At 36.2% G+C, this 16,704-nt stretch overlaps 2 protein-coding genes across 4 annotated transcripts; both read right to left on the bottom strand.

Annotated features, from left to right (window-relative positions):
• Nucleotides 1-2,886: 2,886 nt before the first annotated feature.
• On the bottom strand, nt 2,887-4,898 carry LOC118061504 (two-component response regulator ORR41). Of its 3 annotated transcripts, XM_035074964.2 has the most exons (4): nt 4,758-4,898; nt 4,111-4,303; nt 3,814-4,024; nt 2,887-3,395 (listed from the first exon to the last, which is right to left on the bottom strand). In XM_035074964.2, the coding sequence occupies exons 1-4, from the start codon at nt 4,807-4,809 to the stop codon at nt 3,246-3,248; spliced, it is 606 nt and encodes a 201-aa protein (XP_034930855.1). In that variant the 5' UTR covers nt 4,810-4,898; the 3' UTR covers nt 2,887-3,245. The 3 variants fall into 3 exon arrangements, with proteins under 3 accessions (XP_034930855.1, XP_034930862.1, XP_034930846.1); XM_035074971.2 differs by lacking the exon at nt 4,758-4,898 and having other exon boundaries at nt 2,887-3,671; nt 4,111-4,490; XM_035074955.2 differs by lacking the exon at nt 4,758-4,898 and having other exon boundaries at nt 4,111-4,490.
• On the bottom strand, nt 4,630-14,684 carry LOC118061497 (uncharacterized). The gene is made up of 13 exons (XM_035074945.2): nt 14,155-14,684; nt 13,529-13,678; nt 12,812-12,982; nt 11,740-11,883; nt 10,748-10,853; nt 10,493-10,641; nt 10,258-10,383; nt 9,457-9,600; nt 8,589-8,676; nt 7,045-7,418; nt 6,377-6,700; nt 6,017-6,241; nt 4,630-5,297 (listed from the first exon to the last, which is right to left on the bottom strand). Exons 1-13 carry the CDS (start codon nt 14,434-14,436, stop codon nt 5,163-5,165), a joined length of 2,418 nt encoding a protein of 805 aa, XP_034930836.1. The 5' UTR covers nt 14,437-14,684; the 3' UTR covers nt 4,630-5,162.
• Nucleotides 14,685-16,704: the final 2,020 nt, after the last annotated feature.

Raw genomic sequence — 16,704 nt, 5'->3', positions numbered from 1 at the left:
TAGCTAAGCATGTCATGATAATCAAACAGCTGAATGGTAATACCAAAAATGTCTGCAACTTTTATCCTTTTCTTTTACAACTAAGCCAATACAACACCTCCCAGCTCTGCTTGAAGTGCAACTATTCATTTATATCATTGCATAACTAGCTAGTCAGGAGCTTTATCCATGGAGTTCATGTCTACAACTAAGAGCCTTCCAAGAAAAGTAAAAGCAGACGGATTAGACTGAGAAACACTTAAAGTTCGAAGTATGAGTCGCTGAGATCAGGGAAGATATCAGCGACCTTTGCAGGAGTCAGAGGCTTTTCAATGTATTGGTCTATGCCCGCATCAATAAATGCTTGTTTCACGGTGTCATCACCGACACCAACAATGTAGCTGACAACACCCATGCCGAATAGCTGCTTCGTTGCCTAACAGATGGGGAGCAAGTGTCGATATCATAATATTAGTTCAGACGAACTCAAATTCCATCAAGCAGATGGGGAGCAAGTGTCGATTGCAGATACTTTTAACATTTTAGTGGGTGCAATTTGTGCTTCAAAAATAAAACTAAAATGGCCTCAGAATCATGAAGAGGCTACTTTCGAGTTTATTCATCCCCTATCTATTTCATCATGATCAAGATCTGAAGCGTACATCTCTGCCTTCTCACTCTATCAAGTAGATGTTTCTTATGCAGGTCTTCGTGCAAATTTGTAATCTTGAATAAGTTTCTTTCTGATATAATAAAACGAGAAAAGAACAAGAAAGAAAAAACTCTCTGCAATCGCGTTGACATACCTCAATTCCGTTCATGACGGGCATTAAATCGTCCATAACAATCATATCAAAGGAAGCCCCAGCAAGATGAAGATAAACAGCTTCTTTTCCATTTTTTGCCACTTGAACATCCAGTGTAGGCGTCGTTTCTGACTTTAAAGACATGAAGAGTTCGCGAAGGGTTTCTCGACCTTCAGAGTCATCATCGACAACAAGCACATGGTATTTGATGCTGTAAACATAAAAAAGGAAAAACCATAGCAATTCATAAAGAAATATCTCAAGAAAATTCACAGTAAGAGTTTTCACATATACCCCTCTGACCTTGAGTCTCCACTTTTATCGCTCTCCGTCTTATGATTCAGCCATTGATTCACGTAAGCAATCCTTCGTCTTACTTCAAGATCCTTCTTTCTATCACTAGATTGAAGAAAAAGTTTTAAGGACTCGGCTTTTACTCGATCTACATTCAGTGCTCTGATTTCTTCCGTCAGGTAGGATGGATCCTCTAATACATTCACCTTCCGATCAATCTCTGCAATGTACCGATCCACTTCTGTAGCTAGAATCTGAATTTGCTTGTGATCTTTCTGAGACACACGGTTTCCTGTAAGATCGGAAGGAGCCCCCATTGCATCAGTCTTTGTGAGTCCTCTATCCTCGGTATCTTCTTCTTTCTTGAATTCCTCAATCTTTTGCATCAGCAATTGCCTTGCCTTATCAAGATGGTTTCTTCTTGCAGTGCTAGAATGTTGAGATTTCCTTGCTTCATTCACTAAAGCTTCAATTTCTGCCTTGAAGGACTCGGCAGAAGTGATCTTTTTTTCTAAATTTGTGACCCTGCCGTTCAGTTGCCCGAGTAAAGTCTTGATTTCAAGATCAATTTGAGTGTTATCTTGACTTGTCATTGATGTTCTTGGTGGTTTTGCCAGCATCGATGAATTAATGGTTTCTTGGTTTTGAGACGGAGAATCAGAAAGAAAAGTGAGAGGCTTGTTGTTTCTGTTAGCTAGGAGAGGACGTCAGAACAATAGCTATTATATTCTAAAAAGAAACCTTTCTTTTCTCTATTTATCGGACACCTAAACTTCAATTGTGTATGTATAGAGAGAGAGGGAGAAGTGGTTAAGTGAATGGCTAATTAAGAAGCTGAACAAAAACACGAAAACCACTTCTGGACTCCTTTCCATTTACTAAGCCAATTGCAAGCAACACTTCTTTCTTCAGCTTGAAGCGCAAAGATTAGTTTGTTTTATCTTCTTAGCATAACTAGCAACTCAAAAACCCTATTCATAGAGTTCATCTCTACATCGAAGGACCGTGGAAAAAGATTAGCACAGACCAATGAGACCCAGAAACTCTCCAGCTCAAGATGGTGTATCGATCCTTCTTTGCTTGTTTGGGATCAGGGAGGACAGCAGGGATCCCTGTAGGACTCAGCGGCTTTTGAATGCAATTGTTGATCAGACTCGGAAGTGACGCCTACAATCTGACTCTTAACACCCTCTTCGGGTTGCATAATTGCTCAGTTGTCTAACATATATATGTCAGTATCGTAATGTATATCAGAACATTGATTGAGAGTTGAAGTGTTCATACACCTACAATCATGAAGGATCAACTTTATTCAGCTCCTATCTGTTTCATCATGCTCAAGATCAGATACAGACTGACGGTGATTATGAGTTATCGAGAAAAGAGAACAAATAAGAAACTTAAAAATCAGCTACAATTGATTGAGTTTACTTATGGATGATGTCGAGGTTGGGAAACGGTGACAGGTGGCCCATGATAAATGGCGGCTGTTGTCAAACACAGAGCCTATAACCAGGATTTTGGCGGGAAAGTTGGTTTCGTTGGGCCAACCAAGTGAGACGTTCTTGAAAAAGGTTAATAATATCGTGCAATGACTTTCAAAAAAGAAATTGGAATATTCCACGAAAACGAAGTTCATATGGCCCAGTTAGACCCAGCTGACTGAATCTATTAAATTTATTTTTTTTTCCACAGCCAGAGTATTGGCTGGAAACATGGTTTCATTCGCTAATTAAAGCAAGTGAGACTTGTAATTGATTGTTGAAATAATAAGTTTTATTGTATGAAAATATAAATCAATCTCCAGTTAAGTCTCAACCCTCTTCTGGCTCCTACATTCAGTTCCACAGTTCATTTATCTTCCTATTTAAATGCTTAAAAGGAATATGAATTGCTGCAGAAACAAAACTCAAATTCTGTATACATTGGAGTCATCTCCGCACTAACTAAATCTGAGTTTCTATCAGATCAGTGAAAACAAATACTGACCAGATAAATGATCAACATCAGAACCAGATCAATGAAAACCAATACAGTTAAGCAATACAACGCTTCCCAATTCATCTTGCTAGTCAGAAACTTTATTCATAGAGCTCATCTCTGCATCTAACTTGGAAAAAAAGCTAACACAAACCAATGCGACCTAGAAACTCTCCGTTTGTTGGGTTAACAAAAGATAGCAGCGATCTTTTCAAGATTCAATGGCTTTTTAATCCACTTGTTTATGCTTGAGCCCCTGAAAGCTGGTTTCTCAAATTGATAACTGACACCGATGATCCGGCTCTTAACACCCATCTGACGCAACTTCTTTACTGCCTATCATACGAGGAGTACTAAATGTCAACATGATAATATGAACATTTTTAAGAGGTGTTGGGAAATTATCAAGCAAGAAGGTATTTAAAATTTTAAGCAAACCAAAAGGGCCTCGGGATTACGAAGAATCTACTTTCAGGCTCATTGATGAGTTACAATGTTCTATTTCATCACGATCAAGATCAGACAAGCACCGACAGTTGTTTCCTTTTCACTCTATCAAGTTAGTGGTTCTTGTGTGAGACTTAATACAAATTTGCAACCTTCAATTATATTCTGAATTATCAAGAAAAGAAAATAATAAGAATCTCTGTTATTCCAATTTTAGCATGCAATTAATGGGCTTTCCAGAAAACAAACCCATCTTATGAAATCTCAATAGTCCTCCTCAACAGGTTGAATGTCAGAAAACATATACCTCATGTCCCTTCATGACGGGCATTTGACTGTCCATAAGAATAATATCAAAAGAAGCTCCGGCAAGATGAAGATAAACAGCTTCTCTTCCATTCTTGGCCTCTTGAACATCTATTATAAGCTGCTTCTGTGCCCCATATGACATCATCGCTCTCCGAATGCTGTCTCGAACAGCACGATCATCATCAACAATAAGCACAGATAAATCATAGCTGTAAACATAGAAAAGACAGAAAAAGAATAAACAGTCATTAGTTAAGAGCAATGTGTTCTGAAGACAAGAAAAATTGACACCTACTAATCTGGGTCGCCACTGATCAGTGCCTTCTGATTCAGCCATTGATTCACAACATCAATCTTCTTGCTCCTTGTATCACCAGATTCTTGATGAAGACTCAACCTCAGTTCCGTGGCTTCACCTCGATCTTTTTTCAGTGCTTGGATCTTTTCCCCAATTGCCTTATCGAAAACTTGCCTCTTTCCATCAAAGTCTGCAATGCACTTATCCAGTTTGTTAACAAGATTCTGAATCTCTCCATCAATTTGAGTGTTATCTTGTTCAGCCATTGATGAATTAATGGTTTCAGAGAGGAGCGCCAAAATGTGGTCTTTTATATAGCGGTTATCTGTTGGGGGGGAATTGGTTGAGTTGAGATTTGGGTGATGTTGAAGCTGGAAAATGGGGACAGGTGGCTAAAGATAAATGGTTGGTGTTCTGTATAGTCTGTTGTCTTCGTTAACTCTTAACTTCGCTCCTTATGCAACAGAATTCTGGCGGGAAAGTTTGTTTCGAATCACTTGTAGTACATGCATGATGTACTGTATAATGTAAAAACAAGACTACCTGACATAACGTTATTCTTTCATTTTTCTACTCTTAGCAATACCATAAATATATTATTGCTATCCACATTCCATGGCCTGCTGGTACTCGGAGCCTTTTACTTTGTATGGCAATAAATATATCCTTTAGGTTCATTATGCTCCAAGTTATCATCCTCCACTGCTATTTGGGGATAGCAAGATGCGAAGAGAGAATTCCATTCCGAGCAACAACGGCCCAGAAAGAAAGCAAGATCAAGCTTTTGAATCGTGTTTCATTAAAAGAAGGGGAAGAGTTAAGGGAGCTCTTGAATCACTGGCTGGCCTGGCCTTTTTATGTACAATGAAGTCAGTCGAATGTCCTGATGAAGAAGCTGTATCCATTAGGCTTCCGAAGATATTCAGTAATATTGAATTTCATCCTGAATGTACAAAAAATTGTTCATGGCGCATTAAATGTGGTTTCCGTATACAATTTATGCACATTTCGGAGGCTTTAAGCTTAAGGATACCGTATATTTATTACAGCTACAAAAGTGCATCTCGAATTATGCGTGCTGCTATACGAGAAGAAAGCCGACTAACCACCTCAGGAAGTATTGTGACTGAGATACCTGGCAAAACTGGAAGAAGTTCTTGTACAATCCGAGTAACATTTAGATCCTGTTGATGCTCCAAAAAGGGGAAACGAAACATCAGGTACAAGTTAATTGGAAAACAACCACAACCACAAACCAAATTCAACACTAAACTTCTCAGGCATGGAGCTGAACATATTATTCTATTGCCTAATAACCGATTTTTACAAAAACTTTCGTTGACACCATTTTTGCAATTTTAAGACCACCTGGATGTTATGTCTCCTAAACATTTTTGTAAATGTTGCTAGCAAAAATAACTCCACATTAACAAACTAATAGAAGAAAAATAATGCCTAGAAAATAAAAACATTCCGTTCAGAAATGTGTTTAATATTTAGCAATCTCTCGCGACAAGTTGTGTATATGGTTGGTGTGCCTTTCTTTGGCATATGGACCACTCAAACATGGTTGGAGCTTTTAATTGGGAGCTCCAAAGTTGCTAATAGAGCCTAGTGACACTGTTTAGAGGTCATTTTATTGGTTTGCATGTTGAGGGTTAAGGATCATGTATTGGGGTTGGTAAGGCTTTCGATAGTATATAGACTCTCCACCTAATAGTAAGTTTTCACACTGGATGCTCCAACACTACGAATCACTTCTTAAAAACATACTGAATCCAAAACAAGATAACGTTACACTAACAAAATTAAAACCAAAACTTAAACTTGAAACTTTTTAACCACAGACAAGCCTGGTCGATGAATAGGTAAACTCTGACTCATCATATGAAGATTCAAGTACCTGGGTTGATGTACTCGATATTGAAGTTCCTGCAGTTAAGAATTCAGCAACTTTCTGAACATTATTCAAGATAACTTTGTCCTCCTCAGTTATCGTTGGCAGAAATGCCGCGGGCTTAAAGGGTGCAGGAACCATGCTAAAAATTGGGGCAGCATTTCCCACCCCAAGGACTGCCATAATTTGTACCAGTTGTTCCCTTGCAACAGCATCAATGCTCTTTACAATCTGCATCAGAAAATAATGGTTCGACATTTCAGATGCCCCACATACAACAAACCTGAGAGTACATGACTATGACTAAGAACATTATTCCGAATACTCACAGTTCTAGTAAAGATAAAATGTCAGTAATTTTAATACCTCGTCCAGTAGAAATTCTCGGAAAAAGTTCCCCTTCTCAGAAAGAAGGAATGCTAAGGCTGCCCTAGTTTGTATTGGTTGTGTTGGTTGAGAAGCATTTGAGAGAAATCCAGGAAAGCTATAACCCGTTTGGCTTTGCAGCATTCCAAGTTCAGCCATATCCCCATTCATACTCTCTCCACCTCCACTTTTTGCTGCAGTGATGAAATTTTCAAAGGCTTGCATGACATCAATGAATCTTTCAGCATCAAAAACACCAGATTTCCCATAAATTGTGTAGCGTAAAGCATTCCTTAGACGAGGGGACTCATCAGTGAGGAGCCTCTGGTAAAAGAAGTATATGTAAGAACATAATGACCTATAATTTAGAACATCATAGAGAAAGTATGATAACACATTGAATGGACATTATTTTATGTGGATCATGCAGCACATGCTTCAAGCTTAAAGGAATACAAATAGTTAGCATTGAGTTTCATTATACACAGGCTTCAAACCATGATTTTAGCGGAGGTATATAGCCAACAAGTTGAAATTCTTTTATCAAATACCACAGTGACAAGCCGATTTGCATACCAAAATAGCAAGGTGACAGCATCAAAACAAACACAAAATTATGGAAAACAATTGTCTGGAAACTATCATTTACAGCCACAGAAAATAGATACCTGTGCAATATATGGATAGGCCTCGTCTACAATAGCAAAATCAGGATTCCCAACTAGTGCTATGCCTTCCAGTACACCTATTGCCCTAATGATGAGAGCAAAATAAGGGGGTATCCTAAATGGATAGTCAAATGTTATTTGTGCCAGATCAGATGCTAGCTCCTGAAAGTTTATGTTTTTTGCTCCTCCACCTTCAAGTGCTTGATCAAAGACCTTAGCCAGGACTGGCAAGATAGGTTCCAAATTAACCCCCTCGGGAATGAAACCAAGTTTGACAAAATCTTTGACAATTGCTCCATAGTCCCGATGGATAAGGTGAGCAATTGCTTCGATCATTCCATATTTTTGATCGTCAGTTAATTTTGTGACTAGCCCTGTCCAGCAAAAGGCACTTTAGATTCCACAAAAATGGCCATGATGAGGCAAAACGCAAATGGGTCAGTATAGCATTTGTTAAGAAACCCATTGGTAAAATGTCAAGAGAACACTATGGGATCTTAAGACAGGAAACACATAATATATATATATATATATATATATATATATATATATATATATATATATTGTGTGTGTGTGTGTGTATGCGCGTGCGTGTGTACTGCACTCCTAGTCAGTGTTGTACAGTGAAGAGCAGCGATACATTCGTATAGCATGAAAGAATATGGTACATGAGGCTCTGAAAATATTTCAAGGAAACATGCCTTTCTGATCTGTCGCATCCAAACCAATCACTTCTAGAAACTAAAAGTCTGGTGTATGTCATTTGATTCACCTGAATCTGACTTCAGCTTCAAAGTTGGAGTTTGGTTGTATTATGCCAGCTCAGTTCTTAAATATGATTACCTTATATTCACTTAACAAAAGAAAGATCCCACTTTGCTTCTTAAATCATCAAATATAAAGATGCTCTCGATGCCCATGGTAACTAAATTGAGAATAAAAGGAACTAAGCACATAATAACAAGACAAATACCATTGCTATCCAGTATATGATTAAGCCATTCTACCTACATAAAATCCATCATTCTTTGCTTAATATCACTGATCTTGGTTATCATGGCAATGAAATGTTAAGATGTGGTTGAGAAAAGCAGATTGAGTTTGCTAGCTGAATGGATTACTGGAGATGCTGGGGCTTTTATAGTTATGTGGAATTGGAAACAAAGCAATTTGTGCAGTTTAACTATGAGAGGTGCATCTTTATAGTGTTTCACAATGAAGCATGCCAGAATTGTATAATTGGAAGCCAGTAGGTAAAAAAAAAATGGAGAGGAAGAAGATTGAATTGCTTTCCACTATTAAAGAACGAAAGAAGAGAACAATTCAGATTAAGTGCATTCCACCATTATGAAAGGAAAGGAAAGTGGCGTGTTCTAATCCAAAATTGCTGGTGAAATTTAACTTTACTATACTGATAAAACAAAACAAGGATCCAAATTCTCACACAAAAAATTCAAATAACAATATATATATATATATATGATGTTGCCAACCATGTTCACGGATGATCTTTCACTATATACACTTATGAAGTAGATTGTTACCAAAATCAAGTATGGCAAGCTTCCCATCTGGAGTGCGGATCAAATTCCCAGGATGAGGGTCAGCATGGAAAAGGCCAGTATCAAGTAGCTGTCGCTCCAATGAGTTGCAAAAATTTGATTAAAAAGTAAGTAGTTAATTTTCTCCACAATTAACCAATGACAATATATAAACAATAGTGATCAGTGAGCCGGCATGAATTCACATCTTCTATTAGCTGGGGGGGGGGGATTGGGAAGCATAAAATAGAGCAAGGCAGATCATGTCAGCGTTATTTTTTCCTCTTCATGTGGTCTATACGCACATTGATGTGTCACAATGGAAGATAGGAGGAGGATTTGATCACTTGATATCAAAGGCATAATTGAACTACTTGATCCATCAATCTCAGATGCCTCAGCATGCAATCATGATGTAGATACATGACACCATCTATAATACATGTGTCATTATTACAGAAAATAACCACTCCATACCAAATCTTCAATGAGATGCATATATGGATTAGTCCTTACTATTCACAAGTTCTTTTACCAGGAATCCTAGAGTAAAAACCCATGAAGCAATCCAGAGTTAACTAGTGAAGATCTGCTCAAATTTCTTTTTTCAAACTAATTAAGCAAAAATGTGGGCAGGGTTAATCTAAGATGCAGGGGAAAATGAGGAAACAAGAAAAGGTAAATCGACAGCAAAGTCATGTTTTGAATTGAAGCATAGTATTATAGTATGCTTCATAGTGCTGAGGGGCGTGTTTCACAGCTTGAACAGCACTACCAGACATACTCTATGTTTGACTTCGATGCATAGCAAAACCTAGTACCAATTCATTATTATAGTACATAAGCAAGTATGAGTGCATCCGTGGAGTACCTGCTTCAGGTAGCATATGACTCCAACATTAACAAGTTCTCCAACATCACTTTCAGTACTTTGTGAGAGCTTTTCTCCCTCGATCCACTCTGTGGTAAGAACTTTTCTTGAAGTATACTTCTCGTAGGTATTTGGCACAACAACCTGAAATGCAATACTTTATGTTACTACATGATTTCTCCTTCAAAAACTACAAGAAACTCCTTTTTTTTTTTCTTTTAAGCTGATACCATAAAAAACTAAGATACAAATCCCAAAATTACACACATGCACACAGACACACAGCAAACATAAAACCTTCCACCATCATGACAGTGTATAATTTTTCATTGCATGTCTTTCAGGGATGGACTGTAAAGAAATAGAATGATATTCGAAATGATGACAGTTGCAATAAATTTAATCTAGCATCCAAAAATGCACTTATCACATTCAGCAGTATTTATAACAGCTCTAACAGAAAATCCCACTACCACTTTTTTCAACAGTCAGCTATTCCTATGATTTACTTTAGAAAAGCAGCATCTTTCACTTTAGCACAAAACTAAACCCCACCTAGCATTTGGATCAACCATCTAAGAGCAGAAAAAGGACATGGTTTTAATTTTGTCTTTCAAATAAATAGTTTGAGTTTTGCTTCCTTCAATAATTAAACATCTTAACATGGACAACTTCATTTACCATGAGAATGCTAGGAAAATTGCCAGCTTAACCAATTTATCAGATGATCAAGCTAAACAAGGCCTTGGCATGAATTCAACAAACACATAAAAATTGTATGGTTTGAGCTTTCAGGCTCACCTGTGGAAGGTCCTTTCTCATCATTTCAGCAAACAGAGATCCATTTTCACCTTCATTAACATAGTCTAGCTCCTCAAAGAAACGAGCAGCCCATTCATCAACCAACCCAACTACATCTACAGAGATCTGAAAATAAGGTGGAGGGTTGAGAAAATTATCACTTCAAATAGAAGATAAATGTTCCTTCCCAGAATGGAAGAATTGATTCAGTATTTCAGATAATTGACTAAACTACCTGAGGGAACTTTCGGAGAGCCAAACCCAAATTCCTTATGATGAATAGATCGACCGTTACTGTCTCAAGAACAAAAGGCCTCTGTACTTTAACAGCCACCAGGTCTCCATTTTCTTTCAGCCGACCCTTGTACACCTGCCCAAGAGATGCTGCCACAGGAATTCCACGATTCAGTAGTTTGAAATTGTGAAGCTTCAGATGCTAGCAAGGAAATGCTAAATTCTATTTTTCATAAAACTCAGATATTGAGACTACCAGCAGCTATTGGAGACGAAGAAAGTTCAGAATAGATGTTCTGCCATGGCTGACCAAGCTCCTCATTTATAAGAGCCATTGCCACATCATCTGGAAATGACGGAACCTTCGCATATCATCAAACAGAAAAATCACATATGAAAGGGGTTAGCCTAATTTCTATTGGATGCTGAGAAGGTTAATTGATATTCATCTAGAAGTTAATCATTCTGTGTTCTTTTTTTAGATTTCCAATGCAAATAAAAACTTGACATACAAACATTTTAAAACGATTTCATATTTGGAATATTAAGTTCATAACTTCACAAACATGAGCAGCGGATTGGCAGTGGATTGGCGATCCATTAATGAACTCATACCATTATAGCAAAACGAAGGCCAGAAGGTTGAAGGACAGCAATTTAGGACAAATGTATAGATAGGGGAAAAAACAATGACATAAAAGGGATGAGGTGAAGACAATGAAGAAAGGTTACGAGTAGTGGAGGCATCATATTATTGATTGCGGCTAATTAGCATCAGCACATGGCTATACCAAAACTAGGTATTAATAACCAACAGTAAAAGAAACAGTAACTAATTTGCACTTTTCCACAATAAGGTCAAAAAACTTTTCCAAAACAAAAAATTAGGAAATTAGGAGTTCCCAAGGCTCATGGCTGGCTTTTAGTATGCTTACCTCGGGACTTGCACATGAAAAAGAGTCAACAATGATTATCCTCGTGTCTCAAAAAACAGCCTCTTTTCTATAGCTTTCAAACACCATCATCTCTGATAGACCTTTATGTCCACAAAGTACCCCTAACTTAATCTAATTTCTAGTTAATTCATGCTACCATCTTCATTGCAAGCATGCTGAATATTATATTTATCACGTCTAAAGGTTCTTACGTATTTTTTATTTTAGAACTGAAGAAGCATAGTGGAATAAAATTTAATGGCATGCAGTTATTGCAATGGGAAACACAGAAAGAAATATTGTATGACGATACCTTATCACAAAGTTTTTGTAGCTCGATCATTGCAGCAGGTGACAATATATCTGGTCGAATACTCAATGCTTGACCAAGTTTTACATATGCTGGACCCAAAGAGGTTACAATTTCCCTCAATTCAATTGCTCTAGCAACTTCATTCTGGTTATTAAGATAGAAAAAAAAAAGTAATTTAGGAAGAAAGAAAGCAAATACTTCCAAGAAGAAAAGTAATAAGAGCAATTCGGAAGCAGGTTATGCACATTTTTAGGATCACCCTGAAAACAAATAAGACATACTTATTGAAATGGTAGGAGGATTATCAAGGTGCAAAGATCATCCCAATTGCATGCAATAATTGCTATTCAAGACTAAAAGAGCATGCTTCTGTGTCCCATTTTTTGGGTAAATGTTTTCTAAAGTCCAGAGAGGAGATGTAAGAGGGGACATAATGGACAAAATACAGCTAGGGGTGAGTATTATTTCCCACTCTTTGACAATACTATGTATATGGTTCTCGTTTCTTAAATTATTGTTATAGGAGCTTAAGCTATTACAATGAGTATCAATACATACCAATTATCCTTGTGCTCTTAACATACCACAACCCCCCACCTGGGCCACCTCCGCATGTAAATAAATTATGGCATTAGACAGGGAATTTGAAGTATGAACAGATGCAAACAGTTATTTAACTATGACTGGAGGCTACAGAACTTTTAGATAGCTCTAATAACATTCAAATTAAATATGGCATTTATTGTTCCAGCTGCTTAAACTCTCATGAATGGAGAAATAGAATACATCAAGCTTCCTAGCTGTCTTTTTCACTATATTACCTATATAAAGAATACTCTACCACCTCTACCCCAGGAAAAAAAAAGTGCATGCAAAATTAACAGTTTCTCTGTGTGTTTTAATATTGAAACAGATGGCACCAGATCTTCAAAATACCAGCCAAACACACACACACACACACACAGAATAGCTATCTACCTAAGTATATGCAAAGCATTGCACACATACAAAGAGAGTCAAAGAGAGAAGAGAAAGATCAGGAAAGAAAACAAAACAGGCAAGAAATCTTTACCTCCTTGACTTTCTTGTTTATCACATCCCAAGCAAGACGAGAGAGAAAACCCCCAGCAACAGAAAGTAACTGGACAGCTCGAGTTGCAACTGCACGTGGTCGTTTTCCCCAGTAAGCAGAGATGCTAGAAGGTTCATACACCAAAGGCAAAAACTCACTGCTTTCATCTACCTGCAGGAGGTACAAAAGAACACAATAAGTTTAGCAACCAGCTTCACAGAGGGGACACCTTGGAATCACTAAAGGACATGCTCTATTGACTATCTTCCATGAACTTCTAATAATAGTACAGCATCCAGCATATCATGTTTATTCCCAGTTTAATTTAAAATCATCACTGCTAGAACAATCTTCTAGCAGAAGATTCCATGAAAAAATTGCACATTGTTCACGCCAAACCACCAAGCACACTTTACAGCTAAAACAACACCAAGCCATGCAAGTACAGCTTGATCCACGGTATCACTATATTTGATTCAGATATCCAGCCATTACTATGAAAAGAACATCCAATTAAACAAACAAAAATCACTTTCCCATAATTTGCATGCCTCAACTTGCAGAAAAGATGGGTTTTCAAAAGTATATAACGAGTCAGGAATTCCTCAAACAAACCAGAAAAAAGGGCTTCCCCGTTGAAATTATTAGACTCAATTACATATGCAGCCATTGAGGTTTTCAAGTATCATGCAGCCGAAAAAAATTTCAATACAATACCTCAACCAGACGAAGCTTGATATTGTCATCAGCAAACTGAGTATCTCTTAAATTTTGACCTCGAAGTCCTTTCATTAGTATTGCCAACTCTTCATTTTCTTCCATTTGTGCCCTCACTCTTTTTATTTCCTGCGACACTTCTCCCATCCTCTGTCATTCCAAATATTAACTCATCACAATCCCAGCAAAACAAACAAATAAACTAAATGTCATTTCAATTAAAACATACTAAAAATGAAAAACACATTTTAAAACACAGTCTCTAGCTTTGAATTCTTTTTCCTCTGACGTCTTCTTAATTTTCCCAGCTACCAAATAGAAAATTCGGCATATATGAATGAAATAAGAATCATTTTCCGTATGTCAAACTAAAATAGAAATGAAAACAGAATTAAACAAATGCGTCTAGCTTCAATTTTCCTTTCATTTTCTAAGCAGCCAAACAGAAATTTGAGTACGCTAAAAAGACTGGTCGGTGAAAGTAAATGTTGACTCTCTCAACTTCATTTTTTTTTCTTTCATTTTTCCTTGACTTTCTAATCAACCAAGCATGAATTAAACTCAATCAACTTGACAATAGCAGACTGTGACACAATAAAAAAAAACCACTCATCAGTCAAACTTACTGTAGAGACACCGTTGACAGGTTTTGGCTTTGAGAATTTAGTGGCAACGCCGTTGACAGGTTTAGGCGGAGGGGACTTGGATGAGCCATTAACTGTGTTTGGAGAAGAGGATGGTGGCGATGGCGATTCAATAGATCCGGTTTGTGTCGGTTTCGGCTCGGTGGCAACAGCAAACACCCGGTTGGATGGTCTTCGAACCGGAATTCTATTTGGTAAGTTGTAGTGGTGGCGGCGGCGTGGCCGGATTCCGCCATAAACGAGCTGTGGAGCCGCTGCGTCCATCAAACGATAGAGAGTTAGACAGTTAACTTTCTCTCAAAGATACTAGAGAGAGAGAAATTGGAATGGTCAGTGACTCGCTGGTGCCCGTGACTGAACTATGGTGGTTAGTTTTATTGGTTATTCTCCTTTCCTTTTTGTCTAGAAATGAGGGGAAAGGCTGTGGGCTATGGAGGAACACGTGGCAACGGGAGAAGCGAAGGCTTGAGGTCTTGGTTCTTAGCAAAATCTGTGGAATGGTGATTGGTATGGGATTTTCGGTTTATGTAATTTTAACCAATCGCCTGCCTCGTTGTTGTCTCTGCTTGATTGACGACGCGGAGGGATCGATGGAGGGATATTTTATTTTAAGGGCCAGCCAGCATCTACAGCCCATCTCTCGTTTCACGTTAAATTAATGTTTTTATAGATTTAAAATACTGTATCAAAAATAATATATAAATATAAAAAAATAATATATTTTCAATTAAAAACACGATAAATCATATTAGCGAGCACACTTGAGATGGTGTTTTTTATTTGCTTTGTTACAAAAAGGATAGAAATAGCTAGTACACAAACTTATTATTTATATTATTTCTAGTGAATGCATATATTAAAACTTATTTTTGTTTTTTTTATTTTCAAGATATAAAATTAGTTTTTTTGAAATGAGAGGAAAATTAACTAGGACACGAACTTGTTATGTAATGAAAAAATAAACCAAAACTCGTTTTTATCTTCAGGACAGGAATTAAGTCTTTATAGAGGGAAGGAACGCTAAAAATAAAAATATTAAAATAAAACTTATAAAAAAAAATTTCTTAAAACTGTATATTTAGATAAATTATAATTCCAACTTTTATCTCTAGTCTTAAATTGAAAAATAGATGGACGAGACTACAAAACCGAACAACACTAACATTAAGTGAAAACTCTTGTTCGTAGTAAATGAGTGTTTAGTTTTTATTGGTTTACATTTATGTGTTATGTTGCGGGGAACATAAATTTTTTAAAAAGTAGGAAAAACATATAGGTTTTGGAAAAAAAATTTGCTGTTGTCATTAAAATTAAAAAATACAGTTCTTTCAAATGTTTTATCCGTGGAGATATTTTTTATCAACATATTTCTTATTTATTATTTTAGTTAACACAATATTTTTAATTAGAATACTTATTTATATCTAAAAAAATATCTTATAATTGTTAAAAAAATAAGTTAATAAACCATTTTAAAATATTTTATTCATATTTTATGGAAAGAAAGATCTAGTTTGAAATCAATTTAAAATTTTTAACAATAAGAATGAGAGTTAGGTCAAATTTTCATAAGCAATTTAGAAAATAATTATTAAAATTAAAATAAAATTTTATAATACTATTTGAAAACCTTGTCAAAACTAAACAAGCAAGTAAATTTAATTTGTTTTTTAGGTGTAAGAAAGACAGGGAAAAGAAGGGGGAAAAAGACAACAAATAACCATGTGTTGGGCCTAGCCCACGCACCTCTTCAAGTTTAGGCATTAGGCTCGTGTGCAAGCTTTTTTTTATTTAAAAAAAAAATTATGACAAGTCATTTGTCATATTTAAGAAAATTTTGCATGCGGCCACGCTCAAACATGCAATTTCAAGGTTGTCTTGTATTCCTGAAGTGTGTTTATTTTTATCATCAAGGTTGGGTATATATATAAAAATAAAAATATAAAAACTAGTTTTTATTTTATATTTTTAAGTTTTTTAATGAATTTTATGTATAAAACTCAACCTCAATCATAAAAATAAACACACCCTTAAATGAATAAGTTGAAACTTGGGTTTGTTATGAAGTGATTATATATATATATATATATATATATATGTTAAAATTTAATTTTTTTTATATTTTTTATTGTTTTGATGTGCTGTTATTAAAAAAATAAAAAACATATATTATTTTAATAAATAAAAATATTTTAAAAAATAATCAAAACTATCAAAAACTCGTTGGGTCGAGTTAACAAACTGGTGCTTCTTCTTTTATTGGACCTATGTCCAGGGCCCTGGAGGGTTTGACGTGCACGTTAATCAGTTTTATATATATATATATATATATATGAGTGCTGCTTCTTCTTTTTTTTCTTTTTCTTTTTTAGATATGGGCATGAACCTGGAATAAAATGGAGCACGACCCTTGGAAAAATGAAAAAAAAAATGGTGAATCCAATGTAACAATCCACAATAGTAAGAAAATCCGTTTTCATCCTTTTTTTTAAATTGCACTCTTCTATGCTTAAATTAATGACCAGTTTATTA

The sequence above is a fragment of the Populus alba genome, chromosome 1 (assembly GCF_005239225.2).
Source record: "Populus alba chromosome 1, ASM523922v2, whole genome shotgun sequence".
Lineage (NCBI taxonomy): Eukaryota > Viridiplantae > Streptophyta > Magnoliopsida > Malpighiales > Salicaceae > Populus > Populus alba.
Note: the sequence above shows the minus strand (reverse complement) of the source record. Positions and strands in the feature narration are given on the sequence as shown.

What these genes read in the sequence shown, in the direction of transcription:
- LOC118061504 (XM_035074955.2), bottom strand. Translation starts at nt 4,379, where the DNA reads ATGGCTGAACAAGATAACACTCAAATTGATGGAGAGATTCAGAATCTT. An exon ending in ATCAGTGGCGACCCAGATTA is followed by an intron (nt 4,025 to 4,110) that starts GTAGGTGTCAAT and finishes CTATGTTTACAG; the next exon opens with CTATGATTTATCTGTGCTTA. An exon ending in CCGTCATGAAGGGACATGAG is followed by an intron (nt 3,396 to 3,813) that starts GTATATGTTTTC and finishes CTCGTATGATAG; the next exon opens with GCAGTAAAGAAGTTGCGTCA.
- LOC118061497 (XM_035074945.2), bottom strand. Translation starts at nt 14,436, where the DNA reads ATGGACGCAGCGGCTCCACAGCTCGTTTATGGCGGAATCCGGCCACGC. An exon ending in CTCTCCGAAAGTTCCCTCAG is followed by an intron (nt 10,384 to 10,492) that starts GTAGTTTAGTCA and finishes CCTTATTTTCAG; the next exon opens with ATCTCTGTAGATGTAGTTGG. An exon ending in CCTATCCATATATTGCACAG is followed by an intron (nt 6,701 to 7,044) that starts GTATCTATTTTC and finishes TTCTTTTACCAG; the next exon opens with AGGCTCCTCACTGATGAGTC.